At 41.2% G+C, this 24,507-nt stretch overlaps 1 protein-coding gene across 9 annotated transcripts in view; it reads right to left on the bottom strand.

The window, feature by feature from the left end:
- The window catches only part of ELF2 (E74 like ETS transcription factor 2), a 113,996-nt gene that overhangs the window by 36,779 nt on the left and 52,710 nt on the right, over positions 1-24,507 (bottom strand). For 6 of the 9 annotated variants that reach the window (XM_062199600.1, XM_062199599.1, XM_062199596.1 and 3 more), the window contains one exon: positions 23,704-23,869. The exons of 2 other annotated variants lie outside the window; for them this stretch is intronic. In XM_062199600.1, the coding sequence (XP_062055584.1) occupies positions 23,704-23,869 (166 nt within the window). Of the gene's footprint in view, positions 1-15,234; positions 15,338-23,703; positions 23,870-24,507 lie in introns of those variants that run through there. One more of the 9 variants, XM_062199604.1, reaches the window with a different exon arrangement.

Below are 24,507 nucleotides of genomic sequence, written 5' to 3'. Positions count from 1 at the left end.
GTGCCATTTTATACAAAGAACTTAAGCATTCACAAATGTTGGTATATTTGTACAGGGGTGAATGGGTGAATGGTTTCTACAATCCTACTTACCAAGACATCACTGTAATCGGCTCTCATCTTCCACCCTTATCCTCAAAACAGTAGTCAAGGAGCACACGACTACCACCAGGTGGCAGCAAATCACAGCCAGACCTTAGATTAGGATTAGTGATTAGAATACCTAGATGCCATTAAACACATTTCCTCGAACTCCATGCAGTTGACTCAGATCATTTCATTAAACTAACAGTAATGCCACATTTTGTTACTTAAATTTTCTATAATGTACCTACTACGTTATGGTGAGAATCTAATGCATCACAAGACATAGGTGCCAATCAAAAAACAAAAACATAAAAGGATCACCTAGAACAAATCTCCAAGAGATCTATCTGGAAACATGATAACCAGAAATTAGAAAAGCAATCTGTGCCAGAAAGAACAACACATAAAAACACCCTGTAGAAAAAAAGAGTTTGATTTAATGGAAAGGTAAAAAGACCAACACGTTTACAACAATGTACACTGAGAGCAAGGGATATAATTCTTCAGAGTATAATGTTTCAGAGCTAACTCTGAGTTTAAATCCCTCCTTCTTAAACGTAAGTAATTGTCTAGCCTTGGAAAAGATAGTCAGCCTGAGTTGTTGAGAGTAAGAAATACAGAAAGCCTATTCCTGCCAAAATAGTAAAAAAATCTTTAAATGTTAAGTTGTCTTCATCTGGGGTGGATGCTATTATTGTTTCCAGATAGACGAGAGGAGCTGAATTAAGTGTCTTGAAGCCCATGTTAAAAATTCCCAAATCTCCTAAATGCAATTAGAACACAGTGAAAGATTTTATTGAAGGGGTATCATTATTCCACTTATAAATTTTTATTTATAGTAGTGTAACTTCCATTATGTGAAGAATAGATAATTAGGGATGGGTGCAAGAAAACTGAAACACCAATTAGAAATCAAAAGGTCATTTAAGTGGTACATGTGAAAAAATAACTACAGATCAGACTAGCCTAACAGCAGTGAAAACGGGAAGGCTCAACATAAACTCTGTAGATAAAACTGTCATTATTTGGTAATGGGCTAGAAGGGAGGAAAAAAACAATTATAAAAGTCTTTGTTTCCCAAATAAAACTGTATTCATCCTCCAAGACTCAGTGGAGGAGCTGGCACTGTGGTGCAGCTGGTAAAGCCGTCACCTGAAGTGCCAGCATCTCATTTAGGCACAGCCAGTTCAAGTCCCCGCTGTTCCACTTCCAATTCAGCTCTCTGCTAATGTGCCGGGTAAAGCAGTGGAAGGTGGTCCAAGTCCTTGGACCCTGCAACTGCACCCACATGGGAGACCGGGAAAAAGCTCCAGGCTCCTGGCTTTACAGTGGCCCAGCTCAAGCCATTTTGGTCATTTAGGGAGTGAACCAGAAGATAGACGTCTGTCTCTCTCTCTCTCTCTCTCTCTCTCTTTCTCTCTCTCTCTGCCTCTTTGTAACTCTGCCTTTCAAATAAATAAATACATTTTTTTTAAAAAAGAAAAAAGACTCAGTGGAAATGTAAACTTCCCATCAAACAGCTAATAGCTTTTCTTTCTCACTGTTACAACACTGACAGTTTATAAAAAGTTGTCTCACTATATATTTTACCCTTAAGGGAACAAACTCCCTCATAGCATAGGCCACATCAAATTTCTGGTTTTAGTCCCCATGAAAAAAACCAACAATGAGCACATCACCGGCATCCCAGATCACTCCACGAATGGTCTCAGACCCAGGGAAACTCCTTGTGCCTTTTATTTCCTTTGATAAGCTGAAGAATTCAGCCCTCTTTCTTCTCCTTTCAATTATTCTATCTTTTTTTTTTTTTAAGATTTATTTACTTATTTAAAAGAGTTACACAGAGAAAAGAGAGAGAGACGTTTTCCATCTGATGGTTCACTTCCCAACTGGCCGCAAGGCCCGGAGCTGCACCGATCTGAAACCAGGAGCCAGGAGCTTCTTCGGGGTCTCCCACACAGGTGCAGGGACCCAAGGGCCATCTTCCACAGCTTTCCCAGGCCATAGCGGAGAGCTGGATCAGAAGCAGAGCAGCCATGACTAGAACCGGTGACCATATGAGATGCTGGTGCTTCAGGCCAGGGCGTTAACCCGCTGTGTCACAGCGCCAGCCCCTGTTCTATTTTTTAGATCTCTGTTTCCCTAAGACTCATTGCAAAATTGACTAGTGTCTCCCATAGGCACCCCATACACAAGCACATAAGGATTCTTTTTTCATTAAAGTATTTGCTGCTAATTCTTACAGAGAAAACAGTGAATAACAAAAGCAAATATAGGGTTGTAAGATCTTATAATATAATGGCAATCTCTTAGCTAAGCAGTTCCTGATTCCTTTCCTGAGACAGAAAACTGGCTTTTAAGCCAGCGCCTCGGCTCACTAGGGCTAATCCTCCGCCTGTGGCGCTGGCACACCGGGTTGGGTTCTAGTCCCAGTCCGGGGGCCGGATTCTGTCCCAGCTGCTCCTCTTCCTGTCCAGCTCTCTGCTATGGCCCGGGAATGCAATGGAGGATGGCCCAAGTCCTTGGGCCCTGTACTCGCATGGGATACCAGGAGGAAGCACCTGGCTCCCGGCTTCAGATCAGCGCCCTGCACCGGCCGCAGCGCACTGGCCACACCGCGCCAGCCGCGGCGGCCATTAGGGGGTGTACCAACGGAAAAAGACCTTTCTCTCTCTCTATCTCACTGTCCACTCTGCCTGTGCAAAAAAAAAAAAAAAGAGAGAGAGAGAGAGAGAAGAAAAAGAAAAAAGGAAAGAAAAGAAAGCTGGCTTTTGCCTTTTACTTTTATTTCCAGGGATAAGGTTCACCAAAAGGTCTACCTTTCATCACAGAAGCCTCCCTCCCCAGGATAGAGGTCTGCAGATAAAACCTAGAGAGGGTAATTGGTGCTTCTTGTCTCAAGTACATAACTGGAACCTGTAAGCATGGGGAGTCAGAAGGGTTAGCGGGCAGTCAGGGTGGTCCTGGTGGAGGTTTAGGGTTTTAAAATGCTTGCTTTCCCCAAGGTTGTCTTTTGCAAGGCCAAAAGCATCTGCCTGCCCACTGCATGGAAGCTTCCAATTTTACCATAAGAATAGCAAGCGAGTGGGATTACAACCTCCTGAGCTCATAGTTTGTTAAAACAAGTTACCTATCCCACACTTAAGGTGGTGTTTTTTTTGTTGTTGTTGTTTTATCTTGAGCAAGCCAGACAGGGTTAATAGGATTACAGATCAGGTCTTGTGATGGGTTTTGTCCCAGTATTGTAACTAATATTGTCAGGGTTTTTTGTTTTTGTTTTCCAAAGTTGTGCTAAAAATTTAAACCCCACTACCACCAGCCCATTCCGGTTCTGCATCTCTAGGAGCCCCCCTCAGGCCACTCCACCAGGAGGTCTCCGACATAAATAAATCTTGCTTTTTTTTTTTTTTTTCTGCCTCATCCACTTGGAAATTCCTCTTCCTTGTAAGACAAGGAATCAAGGTAATCTTTTCTCCACCATTTCACCCATAACAATCCTAAATCTTGACTTTATTTTCACAGAATTAAATTGCAAGAGAAAAGGTTAACATGAAGAAAAAAAGAATTCAGATTTTCTGAAATGTCAAACAGCATTTACAATAAAAACTACCTTTTTGAGAACTAGATTAGAGATAAAAAATCTTTTCCCTTTGTTGTAAAATTTTCTAGAGTAATCTTTTTCATGTTCATCTAGTGATAAGAAAATTTCTCAGCCAGCACTATGGCTTAGTGGGCAAAGCCATCACCTACAGCACTGCCATCCCATATGGGCGTTTCACTTCTAATCCAGTTCTCTGCTCTGGCCTGGGAAAGCAATACTAGATGGCCCAAGTCCTTGGGCACCAGCACCCGCATGGGAGACCAAGAAGATGGTCTTGGCTCCTGGTTTCAGATCAGCTCAGCTCTGGCCACTGCAGCCCACTGGGGAGTGAACCATCGGATGGAAGACCTCTCTCTTTCTCTGAAGACCTCTCTGCCTTTCTCTTCCTCTCCTTTGTAACTCTGACTTTCAAATAGAGGGGAGGGGAGGGGAGAGAGGAGGGGAGGAGGGAGGGGAGGAGAGGGGGGAGGAAGGAAGGAAATTTCTCCCACATTTTGGCTAGTGATTCTTTTATTTGCAAATAGATTCTTGAGGAGCTCATGCTGTGGTATAGTAAGTTAAGCCTCTGCCTGTGGTGCCTGCATCACATATGTGCACCGGTTCAAGTCCCAGCTGCTCCACTTCCACTCCAGCTCCCTGCTAATGTGCCTGGGAAAGCAGTGGAAGATGGCCCAAGTGCTTGGGCCCCTACATCCATGTGGGAGACCTAGAAGAAACTCTGGCTTTGGATCTGCCCAGCTCTGGCCATTGCAGCTATTTGGGGAGTGAACCAATGGATGGAAAACCTCTCTCTCTGTCTCTCCTCTGTCTATAACTCTGCCTCTCAAATAAACAAGTCTCAAATATATATATATATATATATTAAAAATTATATACATTATGCATTCAAAATATATATAGTCTTGATCCCTGAATAATAACTACATTATCACCCAGTTTAATATGAAAACTATTTTTTTATTTTTATTTTTTTGACAGGCAGAGTGGACAGTGAGAGAGAGAGACAGAGAGAAAGGTCTTCCTTTTCTGTTGGTTCACCCCCCAATGGCTGCTGCGGCCGGCACACCATGCTGATCCAAAGCCAGGAGCCAGGTGCTTCTCCTGGTCTCCCATGCGGGTGCAGGGCCCAAGCACTTGGGCCATCCTCCACCGCACTCCCGGGCCACAGCAGAGAGCTGGCCTGGAAGAGGGGCAACCGGGATAGAATCCGGTGCCCCGACTGGGACTAGAACCTGGTGTGCCGGCACCACAAGGCGGAGGATTAGCCTAGTGAGCCGCAGTGCCGGCATGAAAACTATTTTTAGTTAAATTTAAAAATATAATTGTTCGGGGCCGGCGCCGTGGCTCACTTGGTTAATCCTCCGCCTATGGCGCCAGCATCCCATATGGGCGCCAGGTTCTAGTCCTGGTTGCTCTTCTTCCAGTCCAGCTCTCAGCTGTGGCCTGGGAGGGCAGAGGAGGATGGCCCAAGTGCTTGGGCCCCTGCACCTGCATGGGAGACCAGGAGGAGGCACCTGGTTCTTGGCTTCGGATCGGCTCAGCGCTGGCAGTAGCAACCATTTGGGGGATGAACCAATGGAAGGAAGACCTATCTCTCTGTCTCTCTCTCACTATCTAACTCTGTAAAAAAAAAAAAAAAAGAAATTTATAAAAATATTATTGTTCAGGCCGGCGCCGCGGCTCACTAGGCTAATCCTCCGCCTTGCGGCGCCGGCACACCAGATTCTAGTCCTGGTCGGGGCACCGATCCTGTCCCGGTTGCCCCTCTTCCAGGCCAGCTCTCTGCTGTGGCCAGGGAGTGCAGTGGAGGATGGCCCAAGTCCTTGGGCCCTGCACCCCATGGGAGACCAGGAGAAGCACCTGGCTCCTGCCATCGGATCAGCGCGGTGCGCCGGCCGCAGCGCGCTACCGCGGCGGCCATTGGAGGGTGAACCAACGGCAAAAGGAAGACCTTTCTCTCTGTCTCTCTCTCACTGTCCACTCTGCCTGTCAAAAATAAAAAAAATAAAATATAATTGTTCATTTCTTTTAAGTGGTGTATGTCCTTTGGCTGATTTACAAAACTGAAAAGAAATCAAACACTGAGTTATGACCAAATACTACAGGAGTTCTTTTATAAAGGCTGTTATTCTAATCTTTTTTTTAAAAGATTTATTTATTTAGGGCCTGCGCCGTGGCTCACTTGGTTAATCCTCCGCCTGCAGCACCGGTATCCCATATGGGCACAGGGTTCTAGTCCCGGTTGCTCCTCTTCCAGTCTAGCTCTCTGCTGTGGCCCGGGAGGGCAGTGGAGGATGGCCCAAATGCTTGGGCCCTGCACCCGCATGGGAGACCAGGAGGAGGCACCTGGCTCCTGGCTTCGGATCAGCGCAGCACGCCGGCCGTGGCGGCCATTTGGGGGGTGAACCAACGGAGGGAAGACCTTTCTGTCTCTCTCTCTCTCACTGTATTTATTTGAAAGTCAGAGTTACATAGAGAGAGAAGGAGAGGCAGAGAGAGAGAGAGAGGTCTTCCATTCACTGGTTCACTCCCCAATTGGCCGCATCGGCCAGAGCTGTGCCGATCCAAAGCCAGGAGACAGGAGCTTCTTCTAGGTCTCCCAGGTGGGTGCAGGGGCCCAAGGACTTGGGCCATCTTCCACTGCTTTCCCAGGACATAGCAGAGAGCTGGATCAGAAGTGGAGCAGCCAGGACTCGAACTGGCGCCCATATGGGATGCCGGCACTGCAGGCAGCGGCTTTACCTGCTATGCCACAGTGCCGGCTTCTATTCTATCTTAAAAATATCCAATGGAAAGAGAATATATGGACTATCTTATGTATTCTCTTGAAATACTCAATGAAAAATAAAAGGACAGAAATGGAAAAAAATATCACAATTAACCACTTTAACAAACGGTTTTTAGCACCGTCCGTGAGTTTTCTGTGAATACTCTTGTTTCCATACATCAAAAAATGTTTTTGAAGTATGAGATTTAGGAATGCTAAATTCCATTTAACTTGCTCCTCTGCCTCAACTTACAACCATACCTTCATGATGAAATCTAAATGTGCCCCTCCACTTCCCCCCACATCGTGGCTCAGCAGATTAAGCTGCTGCTTGCCACTCTGGCATCCCACATCAGAGTCCTTGCTAATGCACTTGGGGAAGCAGCAGACGATGGCCCAAGTGTAGGGCCCCTGTCATCCTTGTGGAAGATCCAGATGGAATTCTAGGCTCCCGGCTTCAGCCTAGCCTAGCCTAGGTCATTGCAATCATCTGGGGGAGTAAGCCAAAAGATACAAAATCAGTATGTCTGTCTGTCTGTCTGTCTCTCTCTCTCTCGTGTGTGCGTATGTGTGTGTGTGTTTGTGTGGGAAGGAAGGGAGGGAGGGAGGGAGGGAGGGAGGGAGGGAGGGAGGGAGAGAGGGAGGGAGGAAGGAAGGAAGGAAGGAAGGAAATTTAAATGTGAACTACAACAAAATCAATAATGTGCTCTAGAACATTTACATTACCTACCATACTTGGATATTATTTCCCTCATTTTTCTTCTACCTTTCCCCAACACTATCCATTCCATACTATTTTCTGTTTGAATGCTTGTTTTTCTCAACTAAATAAGATTCTTTGAAGCCAGGTATCATCTCTTATTTTACTTCAAATTGCTTATTTCCTCAGAGTTATAACAGTACTTTGTATATGATAGGTACTTTTCAGTGTTCCTAGTAACTATTATATAAAGAGGGAATAATTTATCTTCTGCTTCAACTGCTTGAAAAGAATGATTCATGAATGAGTTCAACTATAAATATTAATTTTAATGAACACTTTCTCAAGAATTGTTAAGGGATGTAATCTGATTTATGACAAAGCAATTTTATAGTACACCAAATGTGTATGCTTTCAAGCACAAAGAGATTTTGCCTTTCTTGTCTACCACTCTAGCACCAGGCCTTAAACAGTACCTGGCATAAAGCAGATGCTCAATGAATGCTTATTAATGATAAATTGAAAGCAATAAGTTATTATTCCTCTTATATAATATAATTCATTGTCTTTTCTCCCTCAATAACAATCCTTTGTGATGGTTATAACAGTAAGAAACTATAGCACTTTGAGTTTTCACAAAGCAGAAGCTTACTTTTGGAGCTACAGTTCCCAGCAGTCTAACACAATAATTCTCAAAGAATGAACACTGGTACAATAGCACCATTATCATATGGGGACTCTTTAGTCCCATCAGAGACCCACTGGATCAGAAATTTCGGAAGTGGGACCTAGTAATCTCTACTTTTAACAAGTGTTTCAGATAATTCTGATGCATGATCAAGTTTGAGAATCCCTGGGCATATAAATTTTTATCATGGAGATAAAAGGGATCTCAAATCAACAGAGGTCATAGAATTCTTAAACCTTTAAAGAAATATGCTAAATGTACAAATATTCAAAGAAATTAACTCAAATAGAAGAATCTGAAAAAAACCACCTTCTATTTAAGAGGATATTTTTTTCCATAAGACAAAAATATAGGGGTCTGTGCTGTGGCATAGTGGGCTAATCCTCTGCCTGCAGTGCCGGCATCCCATACGGGCGCTGGTTCGGGTCCCGGCTGCTCCTCTTCTGATCCAGCTCTCTGCTATAGCCTGAGAAAGCAGTAGAAGATGGCCCAAGTGCTTGGGCCCTTGCACCAGTGTGGGAGATCTAGAAGAAACCCCTGGCTCCTAGCTTCAGATAGTCCTAGTTCTGGGCCTTGCAGTCATTTGAGGAGTGAACCAGCAGATGGAAGACTTTTCTATCTCTCCCTATCTCTGTGTGTAACTCTACCTCTCAAGTAAATAAATGAATTTTTAAAAATTTTAAAAAAGACGGGCTGGCGCTATGGCTCACTTGGTTAATCCTCTGCCTACGGCGCCGGCATCCCATACGGGCACCGGGTTCTAGTCCCAGTTGCCCCTCTTCCAGTCTAGCTCTCTGCTGTGGCCCGGGAAGGCAGTGGAGGATGGCCCAAATGCTTGGGCCCCTGCACCTGCATGGGAGACCAGGAGGCACCTGGCTCCTGGCTTCGGATTGGCGCAGCGCGCCGGCCGTGGCGGCCATTTAGGAGGTGAATCAACAGAAGGAAGACCTATCTCTCTGTCTCTCTCTCTCTCTCTCTCACTGTCTAACTCTGTCAAATAAAAAAAAAAATTTTTTTTTAAAGACAAAAATACAGCAGCGGGACCAGTTTTAAGGTATAGCAGGTAAAGCCACCACCTGCTATGACGCTGATATCCCATATGACCACCAGTTCAATTTCCAGCTGCTCCAACTTCCAATCCAGTTCCCTGCTAACAGAATAGGAAAGTAGCAGAAAATGCCCCAAGTGCATAGGCCCCTGCATCCATGTGGAAGACACAGAAGAAGTTCCAGGCTTCAGCCCAACCCAACCCAGCCCTGGCTGTTGCAGCCATCTAGGGAGTAAACCAGTGGCTGGAAGACATGTGTCTCTCTCTCCTTCTCTCTCTCTCTCTCTGTGTATGTGTGTATGTAACTCATCCAAATAAATAAATAAATCTTTTAAAAGAATACAGCAGGGATCATAAAATTGTACTTAACAGAGGCCACACTCCTTATGAAGTATATACCTTAACTTTGCATGCAAAGCTTCTTTGCTGACCTTAACCTGTGTCTTGTCCTTGAAATCCTTTTCTTTGTCAGGGACAAAAACCTGAACCCAACCACCACCAACAATCAGAGCTTTAAAGGTTACCCAGATAAAACTGAAGAATCTGCAAAGTATGAATCTTACAAAGTTTTGGAAACGACAGAGCTACAGAAAAAAAAAAAAAAATGGTAAGAGCTGAAATAGAAAAAAGAAGTATGTTAGTAGTCAAAGCTTTGTGTATCTTTCCAAGGCATTTGATTGTATCCAGAACGTGGTAGTAAATCATAGAAGGACTTTATGAAGGAAAATGACAACCAAGATTACATTTAGAAAGCTTATACTAGCAGTAGTGTGAAGAACAGACTGAGCTTTCCCCATGCCAGACACTAAGCTTACCACTGTAAAAACCTTATTATTATTTTCCAAAAGTGAGACAGTTACTACATTCGCCCTATTTTGCAGATGAGGAAATTCAATCTTAGAGAAATGAAATCATTTCCTCAAGGTTACACAAATAATAAAGGTAGAAATATAAGACATAATTCTGAGTTTTATTTTTTGTCTGTTTTTTAAGATGTATTTATCTATTCTGAAGGAGTTGCAGAGAGAGAGAGAGAGAGAGAGAGAGAGACAGAAAGATAGAGAGAAGGAAAGATTTTCCTTCTGCTGGTTCACTATCCAGATGGCTGCAACAGCCAGGACTGGGTCAGGCCAAACTCAATAGTCAGGAGCTGGCCGGCGCTGCAGCTCAATAGGCTAATCCTCTGCCTATGGCGCCGGCACACCAGGTTCTAGTCCTGGTCGGGGCGCCGGATTCTGTCCTGGTTGCTCCTCTTCCAGTCCAGCTCTCTGCTGTGGCCTGGGAGTGCAGTGGAGGATGGCCCAAGTGCTTGGGCCCTGCATCCCATGGGAGACCAGGAGAAGCACCTGGCTCCTGGCTGCGGTGCGCTGGCCACAGCGCGCTGGTTGCAGTGGCCATTGGAGGGTGAACTAACGGTAAAGGAAGACCTTTCTCCCTGTCTCTCTCTCTCAATGTCCACTCTGCCTGTCAAAAAAAAAAAAAAAAGAGGAGTTTCATCAGGGTCTCTCACATGGGTGGCAGGGACCCAAACAGTTGGACCACCTTCTGCTGCTTTTCACAGGCCATTAGCATGGATGGAGCTGGATTGGAAGTGGAACATCTGGGACACAAACCGGCACCATATGGGATGCTGAAGTTGCATGTGGTGTAAACCCAGTGCTATAATGTTGGCCCCACATTTTTTTTTAAATATCTGGCACTAAAACAAAAAATCCAGGGGCCCGTGTTGTGGTGTATTAGGCTAGACCTCTGCCTGCAGCACCAGCATCCTATAAGGGTGCCATTTCATGTCCCAGCTGCTCGTGTTCTTATCCAGCTCTGCTTATGGCCTGGGAATGCAGCAGAAGATGGCCCAAATGCTTGGGCCCCTGCACCCATGTGGTTGACCTGGAAGAAGCTCCTGGCTCCTGGCTTCAAATCAGCCCAGCTCCAGCTGTTGCAGCCATTTGGGGAGTGAATCAGCAGGTGGAAGACTTTTCTCTTTCTCCCTCTCTCTACCTCCAAAAGAAATAAATAATATCTTTTTAAAATTTTCAGAATTTTATTAATAAATTGTCTAGGGGCCAGTGTAGTGGCACAGGGATTAAGCCGCTGCCTGAGATGCCAGCATCCTATATGAGCATCTGTTTAGATTCCAGCTGCTCCACTTCTGATCCAGCTCCCTGAAAAAGCGCTGGGGAAGCAACATAAGAAGACCCAAGTGCTTAAGCTCCTGTCACCCATGTGAGAGACCTGAGTGGAATTCCAGGCTCCTGGCTTCCACTCAGCCCAGTCCAAGCCTTTGTGGCCACTTGGGTACAAAGAGAACATCTTTCTCTCTCCCCCACTCCCTCTCCTTATCTCTGTAACTCTGCCTTCCAAATAAATAATAATTAAAATGCTAAAATAATGATAATAATAATAATAATCTAGTGGCTGCCTACTGAAAAATAGAATGGACACTCTCAGGCTCCAAAGTGGTGCTCTAGGACAGAAAGAGTCAAGTCCTGGGAATCAGGAGACCAGGTTTCTGACTCTATTGCTAACTAGCTCTAGGGCCTTCAGAGAGTTGGACTACATTACCCCTGTAATACATTCCTACTCTTAAAAAAAACTGATTTCCAAAAATATCATACATTGACTAAAATGCATTCCCAAAATAGCAGAGTGGGGGTGGAGAGCGAGGGTTGTTGGACAGAAAAGAACAAAACAGTCCATGCTCTGAGAACAGGCTTGGCTTTATTAAACAAGCAAATGTTTATGTGTAGAAAATGAGAAAAGATCAATCAAAGAATTGGTTCTTAGTAAGATCATAAAAACTCACAAATGAGAGAGAATAACTTTCATATTCACACATCTGAACATTTAATCATATTGCGGCTGAACAGATAAGTAGATTTCCTGCCCCAAGTGCCTAGGACTGTTAGATTAATTCCATTTTTTTTTTTTTTTTTTGACAGGCAGAGTGGATAGTGAGAGAGAGAGACAGAGAGAAAGGTCTTCCTTTTTGCCGTTGGTTCACCCTGCAATGGCCGCTGCGGCCGGCGCATCTCGCTGATCCGAAGCCAGGAGCCAGGTGCTTCTCCTGGTCTCCCATGCGGGTGCAGGGCCCAAGGACTTGGGCCATCCTCCACTGCCTTCCCGGGCCACAGCAGAGAGCTGGACTGGAAGAGGGGCCACTGGGATAGAATCTGGCGCCCCAACCGGGACAAGAACCCGGTGTGCCGGCGCCACAAGGTGGAGGATTAGCCTGTTAAGTCACGGCGCCGGCCTTTTTTTTTTTTTTTTTTTTTTTAAGATTTATTTATTGGGGCCAGCGCTGTGGCACAGCGGGTTAATGCCCTGGCCTGAAGCACTGGCATCCCATATGGGCGTTGGTTCGAGACCCAGCTGGTCCACTTCCAATCCAGCTCTCTGTTATGGCCTGGGAAAGATGGCCAAGTCCTTGGGCCCCTGCACCTGTGTGGGAGACCCAGAAGCTCCTGGCTCCTGGCTTCAGGTCGGCACAGCTCCAGCCATTGGGGAGTGAACCATCGGATGGAAGACCTCTCTTTCTCTCTCTGCCTCTCCTCTCTCTGTGTAACTCTGCCATTCAAATAAATAATAAAGATTTGAAAGGCAGAGTTATAGAGGCAGAGGCAGAGAGAGATAGAAGTCTTCAACCGCTGGTTCCCTCCCCAAATGGCTGCAACAGCCAGAGCTGAGCCAATCCAAAGCCAGGAGCCGGGAGCTTCCTCCAGGTTTCCCATGTGGGTGCAGGGGCCCAAGGACTTGGGCCACCATCTAGAGCTTTCTCGGGTCACAGCTTCACCCACTACGCCACAGCGCTGGCCCCTAGATTAACTCTTGTGCAATGACCAAATAAGAAAGTACCACATAGCACTTTTTTATCTAAAGAAAAACATAATGGAAATTATCTTTTACCACAAATACTGTTATCTTTCTGAAAAAGCTCACATTTAACTTTTAAAGAATTGTAACCAATTCCAATTCCAAAAGCCTGTGTATTTAGCTAGCTTTATTCAGAATGATGTTTCAATAACTTCAGGAAGTCAAGATAACATTAGTTTCATGGTCCTACACTTAATTCTGAATACTACAATAAGATAATTTGAGGTCTGGCCAATACTCTTAACATACAGTATTTAACTGTCCCCAATTTACAAAATAAAAATTAAAATTTGAAAAAAAAAGTATATACTATGGAATTGAGAAGAGCATGTGTCTTTTTTTATTTTCTATATTCTCCATAATCTAATACCTATGATTATTTTGTGTACTTAATACACATAAGTGATTTTCTGATTTACTATCCTCCATTAAAAGACAGTAAAGAATTCAGAAAGTTTACTCAGCATATGTAGTTAAGACTTAACCCCATAAATCATTTCAATCTTTCATAAGCCTGATATTTTAAAGTCTAGATCCTAGTAAACAGGAGTTTCTTTGGGTTTAAATTTATTTTACTTATTTGAGAGACAGGCAGAAAGAGAAAGAGACTACTTCCATCTGTTGGTTCACTACCCAGATGTCTGGGAGCCTAGAACTCAATCCAGGTCTCCCACATGAGTGGCAGGGACCCAACCACTTGAACCAGCTGCCTCCCAGGGTGTACATTAGTAGGAAGCTGGATTAGGGAGTCAAGCTAGGACTTGAATTAAGGTACTCCCAAATATAGAATTAGGTATCCCAAGCAACATCTTAATCACTGTACCAAATACCTGCTCCTAAATAGAAGCTTTGAGATGAATAACTACATTATATCGTGATTTATTCATTTTAAGATGCACGTTTTTGGGACTGGCACTGTGACATAGCAGATAAAGCCTCCGCCTGCAGTTCCAGCATCCCACATGGGTACCAGTTGGAGTCCCAGCTGCTCCACTTCAGATCCAGCTCTCTGGGCCGGCGCTGTGGCTTAACAGGCTAATCCTCCGCCTTGTGGCGCCGGCACACCAGGTTCTAGTCCCGGTCGGGGTGCCGGATTCTATCCCGGTTGCCCCTCTTCCAGGCCAGCTCTCTCTGCTATGGCCTGGGAAGGCAGTGGAGGATGGTCCAAGTCTTTGGGCCCTGCACCCGCATGGGGAGACCAGGAGAAGCACCTGGCTCCTGGCTTCGGATCAGCACGATGCGCCGGCCGCAGCAGCCATTGGAGGGTGAACCAACGGCAAAAAGGAAGACCTTTCTCTCTGTCTCTCTCACTATCCACTCTGGCCTGTCAAAAAAAAAAAAAAAAAAAGGTGAAAGTCAGATCCAGCTCTTTGCTATGGCCTGGGAAAACAGTAGAAGATGGTCTAAGTCCTTGGGCCCATGCAACAGCATGGGAGACCCAGAAGAAACTGCTGGCTGATGGCTTTGGATTGGCCCAGCTCCCTGTTGTGGCCAGCTGGGGAGTGAACCAGCAGATGGAAGACTCTCTTGCTCTCTCTGCCTCTGCCTCTATCTCTCTGTAACTCTGCTTTTCAAATAAATATCTTTAAAAAGATGCACTTTTTTCACATTTGACATCTGAAATAGTACATATCTTACAATTGATTTCCTCTTACAATTTACAATTGGTAGCATGTTTTTCATTTATCGGTATGAAAGTAATGTCTTTAACAATTGATGCATCTTAGGAAATAGTTATTGATTTATTTGAAAGGCCAAGTTACAGAGAAGAAGAGACAGATAGACATACATCTGCTGGTTCACTCCCCAGATGGCCACATCCAGGAGCCTGGAACTCCACCAAGGACTCCCATGGGGGTGGCAGGGGCCCAAGTACTTGAGCCATCTTCTGCTGCTTTTCCAAGTGAGCTGGATTGGAACTGAAGCAGCCAAGATTTGAACCAGTGCTCATATGTGGTGCCAGCATTGGAGGTTGTGGCTTAACTTGCTGTGCCACAATGCCGGCCCCTTAGTAATACTTTCTAACTGACCTCAATCACTTTTATAAATCAGACAATTCTAAAATGAAAAGTAAATGAATTTAAGGTTCATATAACCATTTTAGAAAACCCGTGACTAGGATAACCCCCCAAAAATGGATAATTGGGGGGAAAACTGCTTTGTAGAAATTTAGGAAAATGTCTAGAAGTAGAAATAACCAAATGACTTGAAAATGTTCAGTGGGTAGTAGTTTCCAAGGAAGTAGAGACATGAAATATTTCTAGAGCTTTATCTAAGAAAAGAAACAAATATTAGAAACAAGGCAAGGGATAACTCAGCAAATCGCTTAGAGGAAAAATACTACTGAATTATTTCTTCCACTTTAAGGAAGATTCATTATTACCCCTTAAACAAAAATATAGTATAAGTAGATGAAATTATTTCAATTAAATATAAAATTATAAACATTCTTAATAAATTAAAAACCAACCTACCAGCATTGTCTTCCTTCTGGCTCAATCTGTTTCACCTTCAGGTAATCCTAGGATAGGGGCTGCTTTTCAGATCCCCAGTTTTTCATGGCGATCTTCTACCTCCCTGTGGCAACAATATTTTCTAATTAAAAGAGTCCTTTTGTGCCACAGGGAGGATTTCTGATGGTATAACAAATACAAAAGTTATCACAGCTCATCATGAGGTCAAATTACTCCTGAAATTCTCCCAAAAAGAAATTTTTCAAGAGAGTAATCTGGTTTTCTTTTTTTAAACTGCATTTTGAAAACCTAAATTCTCATTTATTTTTTTAAAACACCACTGCTTTCTTTTTGAATTACATAAAAGATTTTATCACTCATCCTTCTTTTCAACTAATCTTTAAATATTACTTTGCTGATCATTGAGAATTTTTTTTTTTAATTTTCTTGGTATTTAACTTGTAGGACCAACTTTTTATGTTTTGATACCTGATTATGAAGCAAAGTCCTGCCCTCAGTCATAAGAAAAGAGAAATAAGAAACTACCACAGCAAGGGTTATTAGTAAAGATTAATATGTCTTCTTGTATTATATAATATGTCATTAATTATGCTTAAAATGGACATTTTTTAAAAAGACTACAGGAAACTGAAAAAGAGCATCAGTCACTGTTTCCTCAATGGTAAGATGACTTTCAGTGTTTATTCTTCACAAGACTTCTCAATTTTTCCATTGAGCACATATTGCTTTTATCATAAGAAAAAAAATGAAATGTTACTATAAGTAAGAATGATAATTGTGATAAGTTAATCTAAATGATAACATTGTGGTTTTGCTATATTTTAGACGACCACATTTATATCTTTTGATATTTAATAACCTTATATATATTATATTTTTATATAAACTTTTTCTATTTTTATTTTTTATAATTTTAATAACCTCTTTATATTTTTAATAACCTTAAGGTATTCACTATTTAGTATAATAGCAAAAAAGAAAATATATTTACAATTTTATATAAGTGTTTCTTATTATATCCAATACTAACTGAAAACTCGATATTTTTCAGTTTATATTTCCTAACCAGATATTATGTGTTCAATACTATATTAGACAAAAGAAAAAAATATGGTCTTTGTCTTCAGAAGATGAGAAAAACAGTGTGTGTAATGTAGGCCACAGTAGTTAGGGAAATTTCATGTAGTTGTACTCCGAAAAATGAATGATGTCTAAGCACAGAATGGACAGAGGAAACTGTCTTGAGCAAAAGCTCACTCAGAACATTAAGTCACACGATCCACGCAAAGGGCAACAAGGGAAGCAGCTAGGAGAAAACAAAGTTTCAGCAGACAAGAAGAGGCCAGATACGAAGGACCGACTTCTGGATGACTCTGAATTTAGCAGAGGAGTGGCCTTTGAAATCCGATGAACAAAGAATTTCGGTAGAAAAAATGCAGACACCAGAAAACAGAAGGCTAAGGAAAGGATGACAAGGAAAAAGTACAGACTGAAGGTATAAAGCAATTGTTAGTTTTGGGGTCGGCATTGTGGCGTAGTGGGTAAAGCTGCCACCCGCAGTGCCAGTATCCCATATGAGTGCCGGTTCGAGTCCCAGCTGCTCCATTTCCAATCCAACTCTCTGCTATGGCCTGGAAAAGCAATAGAAGATGGCCCAAGACCTTGGGCCCCTGCATCCGCGTGAGAGACCCGGAAGAAACTCCTGGCTTCGGAGTGGCCATCTGGGGAGTGAACCAGTGGATGGAGGACCCCTCTCTCTCTCTCTGCCCCTGCCTCTGTCTCTAACTCTGCCTTTCAAATAAAATAAATAAATCTTTAAAAAAAAAAAAGTAGAAGTGAAAGGAAGGAGAAAAATACAAGAGATGTAAGTAAAATTAAGCTAATGTTCTGTTTTAATATATAAGAGACCCATTCATATGTGAAGGCACAAGGAAAGGTCTAATGAAGTTAAGGGAACACTTACATGACACAAGCACTGTGTTATGTAATCATCACAACTCTGAGTTCCTATTTTATAGCAGTGAAACACTCTGAAAAGGTCACATACTGCCAAGTAAATCATAAAGGTGAAACCTGAAACCAGAACTATCTAACGCAAATCATTACTCTTCCCTTTCCTATTAAAGCAAGCTGCTTAAAAGGCTAAAAAATAGAAAGCCAATGAGCTCAGAAATAGCCACCTAAGATTTTCTATCATATTTGACTACTCTCTGACTGTCTTCCTGTACTTCAAAATATAAGCATTCCCTAAGGTTAACTGCTTAATTCTATGTCCTTTGTTCTCTATCCTAGAGACAAATAAAGAATTTAAATATCTTACCCCTTAGGGAAAACTCTCAAATAGCTTTCCCTTTGAAAATGTGATGTATTCCCATGCTTTCAAGTAAGTTTGATTACCAAATCCGTCTCCCTCTGATTTTTCTTCATTAAACTTCAGTTGTACTAGTTATCTTCCACATGCCTACACCAGATCTATTCTCCAGGCTTCTTCACCTCGCTCTCTCTCCTAGTGACTGACTTCATTGACAGGGCTCTCCTGGATTCAGACTGCATTTGGTCAATGGAGTGTGTTGGCAGGGGATTAGAGAGGAAGAATACAATCTAGGAACTTAATCCCTGACCCCCTTTCTGCAGCACCCCCCCCCCCGCAGGTAATTAGGTTCTTAGATCAAAGGTCCCAGATTCTCCAAAGGTGATCATCTCACCTAGGGTCTCTTTTTCAGGATTCTGGTAATCTCTCCCACCGCGAGGCCTTTGACCCAAAGGATAGAAACAGCTCTGTTAATGTTAATTCTGGAGTACTGTCCCAAATTTGTGGTCATCCTATGCTTATTATAAACAGCCCTTTATTAAAACATTCCTTAAATTATCCCAATCTGAAATTGCCATCTCTTTAGTGATGAGACGCTACATTTGTGCATCTTTAAATCCCTAAATATCCCTCCTTAAATGCTCTGTTTCAACTCAAAAGCAACATGACTATTACCAAACTTAACTATTTCATGAAACAGTCTTGCCTTCCTCAAATCCTCAAATGGATACTGTCACCATCACTTAGGATCAAAAAACAAAGTAATGTTTTATATAAGCCCCTTTTGTTCTTGTTGTTACTACTTATTTTAGTATTTCTCAAGTCTTCCCACGACTCAGAATAAAACAGTTAGTCCTCCTACCTCACCTTTTCCCCTACAATTCTATATCCACTGAGATATTAACCACATAGCACTTTCTAATTGAAATTTTCCAAATCGCTCTGCTTCCTCTTATACCTAATTATTAACTCTTGAAATTCAATTCACCATCAGTCATTAACTCTTAATGGATCTTCTTGCCAACTATCTTATTTATTATCTTCTAGACATGCCTTGAATTTCCATATACTACCTTTGTATTAATTATATTTCCTTCGGTACACAATGCCATTCAACTACTTCCAAACTACCCACCCAAATCATAATGACTGTACTTCTTTCTTCACTTTCTCTAAAATAGTCCCTAATCCTGTAAACTGAAGTTTTCTTTTCTGGAAATTTCATTGAGTTTGCAAATATTAAGATACTTCAAAAAGTTTATGAAAAATGGAATTAAAATTACATTATATTAGGGCAAACAATTTTGAAATCTATGCATAGCTTTCTCTAATATGCATTTTCCATGAACTTTTCAAAGATCCTTCATATTTCTCATTTGATTTTTTTACAGTTTTATACCTGAATATAATATTTTACCTATAGAACTAAACTATTAACCACGGGAAAGGAAAGAAACATTTAACAAATGCCAAGTATTTATTAATATATTTTCATAAGCTTGTACAGTAAGAGGTATTTCTTAAAGTGAAAGACGAAGCAAATCCTAAACAATTCAACTTCTTAGCCAAGTCTTTAAAAGATTTCTCACTAAAACTTATTAACTGAGCTCCTTGTTACTTGTTAAATGGTAGTATGTAATAACATTTCAAAATTTATATTATATATCAGGGGGCTTCCAAAAGTTCATGGAAAATTTATTTTAAAGAATGAGAACTTTCCATGGAGCTTTTGAAGCTCCCTTCATTATATTCATATATTTTATTATATTCATACATATGTTCATATATTCATGTATTTTTTAAAAAGTGAACATAAAAACTGTTATTTTCCAATCTGTAGAGAATCCAAGAAACTCGTCCTTGATTCACATCAGTCTATTCAGAGCCCCAGAACTGATGGAGTCTGTAACTACAGAGAAAGATACTTCAGCCCCACCACAGTCAAAGTCATCCTTCATCTGTATTTCATGCCTCACAGGCTCTATACCGAAGACATCATCACAAGCATTATTATAGTTTAGATGGATATGCTATCTTTAATGTTTCAAAATAGATTTTGATTTTTCTACAAAATTGAAAAGATCATTAATATTACATATAAGCCCTATGAGGGAAATGTAGACTTCCAGCTTATGAAAAGGCACCAGCACTGTGGTGTAGTGGCTACAGTTGCCACCTGCAGTGCCGGCATCCTATATAGGCGCTGGTTCTAGTCCCGGTTGCTCCACTTTCAATCCAGCTCTCTGCTATGGCCGGGAAACAGCAGAAGATGGCCCAAGCGCTTGGGCCCCTGCATCCACTTGAGAGACCTGGAAAAAGTTCCTGGATCCTGACTTCGGATGGGTGTATCTCTGGCCATTGCAGTCAATTGGGGTGTGAACCAGCAGATGGAAGACCTCTCTCTCTCTCTCTCTGCCTTTCCTTCTCTCTGTGTAACTCTGATTTTCAAACAAATAACTTAAAAAAAAAAGGATAAAGCAAAATAGTCCATATTTATTATTAAGAAAATGAGAAATTATTTTACATTCAAAAATGATGACAGGGGGCCAACATCGTGGCGCACTAGGTTGGTCCTCTGCCTGCAGCACCGGCATCCCATATGGGTGCCGGTTCTAGTCCCGGCTGTGCCTCTTCCAGTCCAGCTCTCTGCTGTGGCCTGGGAGGGCATTGGAGGATGGCCCAAGTGCTTGGGGCCCTGCACCCGCATGGGAGACCAGGAAGAGGCACCTGGCTCCTGGCTTCGGATAGGTGTAGCTCTGGCCATTGCGGCCATATGGAGAATGTGACAACAGAGGGAAGACCTTTCTCTCTGTTTCTCTCTCTCTCACTGTCTGTAACTCTACCTGTCAAATAAATAAAATCTTAAAAAAAAAAAAAAAAGATGACAGGGTAGACATCAAGTGTAGCAGTTAAGAGCCTGGTTAAGCTGCCTGTATTCCACATTAGACTATCTGGATTTGATCCCAGGCTCTGACTCCTGACTCCAACTTGCTGCTAATGCACATCTAAGAGGCAGTGCAGTTGGCTCAGGTGGTTCAATTCCTGCTACCCACATGGTAGACCTAGATTTCATTCTGTAGTTACAGGCTCTTGACTGCAGCCTGACCAAGCTATGGCTGTTGTGGGCATTTAGGTAGTGTCCAGTAGACAAGAGATCCCTGTCTATCTGACCCTTTGTCTTTCAAACAAATAAGTAAAAATGTTTAAAAACATAATGAACATGGCTTGATGCGAATCACTATTATGCTTTCCGTTCTGCTACCAAAATGACAATGGGAATTTTGTTTCTAGTGCAGACATATACACATGGATATTTAGGAATAGACAAAGAAAAAGATCAATATGAGCATGAGGAGACTTGACAGTAATAGGTTAAGAAATACAATTATGAACACTTTTTAGACTTACACAATCTAAATTATAATATAAGAGCATTCTACAAAGTGTTTCCTAGCTGTACACAAGGAATTCTTATTCTATACAGATCTGAATTCCTTAAATAACCAAATAAAAACTGCCATCTGCTAGATATATTCCTTTCCTTTTCTTCTCAGTTTTTTCTCCAACTCCTACACGTATCTGGAACTCAAGTTACAAATTTACACTGTCATAAGAAAGGAACATGATCCCAACCCACTACTTAAAAGGAAACATGCATTAGGGTAAATCATAACTTTTATTCATCTGTGTATGCTCTAGATGTCAGGATATGAAAATTTATTCAGATCTTAATTCATTAAAAATAACTTTTTCTTTATGAACAAAATTATGCTATTAGTTAATTTTAAAACTATTATGAATATCAATAATCCTTATAACTATATAAGTTATATTAAAATCTATAAGCAGGAATGGAATTTGTAAGATTAATTTCTGAGATACTTTTACATTTTGGGATAATGTAAGTGGTTTATGTAAGATGAATTTCTGAGGTACTTTTATGACATTTTAGAATAATATACGATTTTACTGCTGAGGAAAAATAAACCTAAAAAATATTATCAAGTATTCAAAGGCCACTGATAAAAGCAATTACAAAAGCAACTATTCTTTTACCTAGCTATCCCTTATCCTCCTCTCTGCTATCACAATCATTCAAATCTCTGTCCTGCAAATAATACCATAACCCTCAAGTTCAAGCAGATTACAAAAATAAAATCCCTTAAGTGAATTACATTCATTTCCTATTTAGAATTGCTTTTACCTGAATTAATTTAAATTAATGATACATTTGCAGTCAGTTATATAATGAATAAAATTTGGCCAGCCTGGTATCATTTTTTAATGTGATAAGCATCTTAGCTTATCTACTTATACAAATTTGATACTGTTCTTTTCATTTTTAAAAAAATTTCCAAGTTACTACCAAAAGCACAATCCTCCTTATATTTTTGATCAAAACATTATCCAGAAATATCAAACAAGTTCCATTTTTTATTTTTCAATTTGTTATCACAATTTTTTCCATTCTTTCAGTGTTCTGTCTAGTTGTGTTCCTAGAGTAAAACCAGTTACTATACTCCTATATGCTCCAAAATATCATACTACTTAATACTTTTAACTGTTCTACCTATTCCAAGAAAATTTATCTTTGCCACTTTACTTCTAGCATCAGAGTAGAAAATGCTCCAAACTTTCATAAAAAGGCATTCAGGGGTAGGCATTTAGTCTAGCAGTTAACACACCATCAGTGAGGGCACCCATGTCCCAAGTCAGAGTGCTTGGATTTAATGTCCCACTTGGTTCCTGACTGCAGCTTCCTGCTAATGCAGAACCTGGGAGACTGAGTTCTTGCCACCCACAGGGGAAACCTGGACTGAATTCCTGGCTTCCCAGCTTTAGTCCCTTGAAGACATTTGAGGAGTGAACCAGCAGATAGGAGTACTTAATCTCATTCTCTCTCTTACTCTCTCTAGTCAATTAGTTCTTTTCTAAACTGTGTACTATAAATCAGGTTCTATTCCAGATTATAGTCATGAAGCCTATATAATATGTTTGGCAAACTGTTTTGATAAAATGAATTAATTACCACTTCCCTTGGGGTCTGCTGACATAGTGATCATTGCTCTGCTCAAAAATTCAAATAACCAAAAGTAGAATAGCTTTAAGCTGGGAGAGGCTAGTAGTCACACTGAGTAGCAAGACACTTAACAGTCAAATTTTTAATCATGAGTTTTTCACATTTATAGAAATAAATCTAAATATTTAAGAATTTTCACTAGGGGTATAAACCACATAAAGGATCCTTTTTCTTCATTAACAGCTACAGATAAATTTTTGTGTTTGTTATTACTTAACAGTCACCACAATCCTGGCAAATACTCTTATTTTCTTTATGGTCAATGGCAAAAATGAAAAGATTTCTCCAAAAATTCTTTGCAATAATCCCCAACATATGACTCTCTCACCACAAACAGACTGAAATACCAAGGTTTCTAAAGACAGAAAAGAGAAATCTAATAGATAACTGCAAAGATGGTTCTGATCTAAGGAAAAAGATGATACTGTTCCACCAAGATCGACTCAAAGGAACTTTTAATCAATTATTAAAATGAGCATACTGTATTTACTAATATTTTATTTGAGAGGTAGAGACAAGTAGAGAGAGTTTCTATATACTGGCATTACTTAAAAACCTTTCCTGAGAGATGAAGATGCAATCCAGGTCTCCCACGTGGGTAGCAGGAACCCAATTATCTGGGTCATTGAGTGCTGCTTCCCAGGGTACACACCAATAGGAAGCTGGAATCAGGAGCAAAGCCAAAACTCAAACCCAGGCACTCGGATGATGGGACATGGGCATCCAAACACTCTGTCCTAACCACTGTGCCAAACATCACCCTGATTTATTTTTTGAATTCAAAGGAAATTACTCTCATATATTAGTCTATTTACTTCTATAAGTAAATAACAACTAGTGAATATCTGCACTTCTCCTAAATATAAATTTATCATAGTGAAGCCATAATTAACAATGAGGTCCATAATGAGACTCTCTTATACCTGAAAGAAGTGTTAAGTATATAAATTCCCTTAAACAGAGAGATTTCATTGGTTTCCAAGCTCTACTAAATTGCATTAAAAAGTTCTTCAGTATATCATTCATCTGGCAATAGTAAGAGAAAGTTAGTAATAATGAATATTTTATGAGGTTCTACCTGTTTCCACATTCTCGGTCTCAACTTCTTGTTCTTCTGCCACATCTTGCATCATATAAGTCTCATCATCATAAACCAGAACCTGGGCTGCATAGCCCTGCTCTAATCTGGCACTTGGAACTGGCTCCACAATCACTGCTGGGTATTCAGAAACCTTTTCACTTTCCTACAAGAGCAAATTTAAAAAACAATCAACCTTTTTATTCACAAATTCTGGATTCACTTATACATCCTTGAGTTCATATAGTCTCAAGCAGTCCACATAATGAATATAAAGGAAAAACCCAAACCAAGGGATAGAGAAGGCTAACTTCATAATCTTTTCAAGTTGCAAGGGCTGAAAGATAGATAAAACATCTTAAATTATCTGGGGTTTAGGATTAAGATGGCACATTGAATATTCATGCATGTTATTTCACTCTTATGAAAGCACACTAAAACACTAATAAAGAATGTGTCTAAAGCACACGGAGGAGAAGAGATAAAGGCAACAAATAAGACAGAGAAGAGCAAGAATATCTTGGAAGAGTGAAAGTAGATGAATAAGTAGTAAGCAGTTTAGCTGACCTAGGAAAGCCAAACCATAGCCCGGCAGAAAAAAAAAAAGTTGTGAATGCACCGAACAGTGGAGAATCCACAGAAAAATGGACAAGGAGCAGGAGGTAGGAGGTTAAAACAAGAAAAACTCCAGGAAAGCTGTCTGGAGAGCACTTTGACACCTAGACCCTCACCCTCCTCTCCAATGCTGAGCAACCAGTCCTCCTCCACCTAAGCTGAAGCCTAGAGTTACATTATGAAGAGGGA

The sequence above is a fragment of the Lepus europaeus genome, chromosome 8, assembly GCF_033115175.1.
Source record: "Lepus europaeus isolate LE1 chromosome 8, mLepTim1.pri, whole genome shotgun sequence".
NCBI lineage: Eukaryota > Metazoa > Chordata > Mammalia > Lagomorpha > Leporidae > Lepus > Lepus europaeus.
Note: the sequence above shows the minus strand (reverse complement) of the source record. Positions and strands in the feature narration are given on the sequence as shown.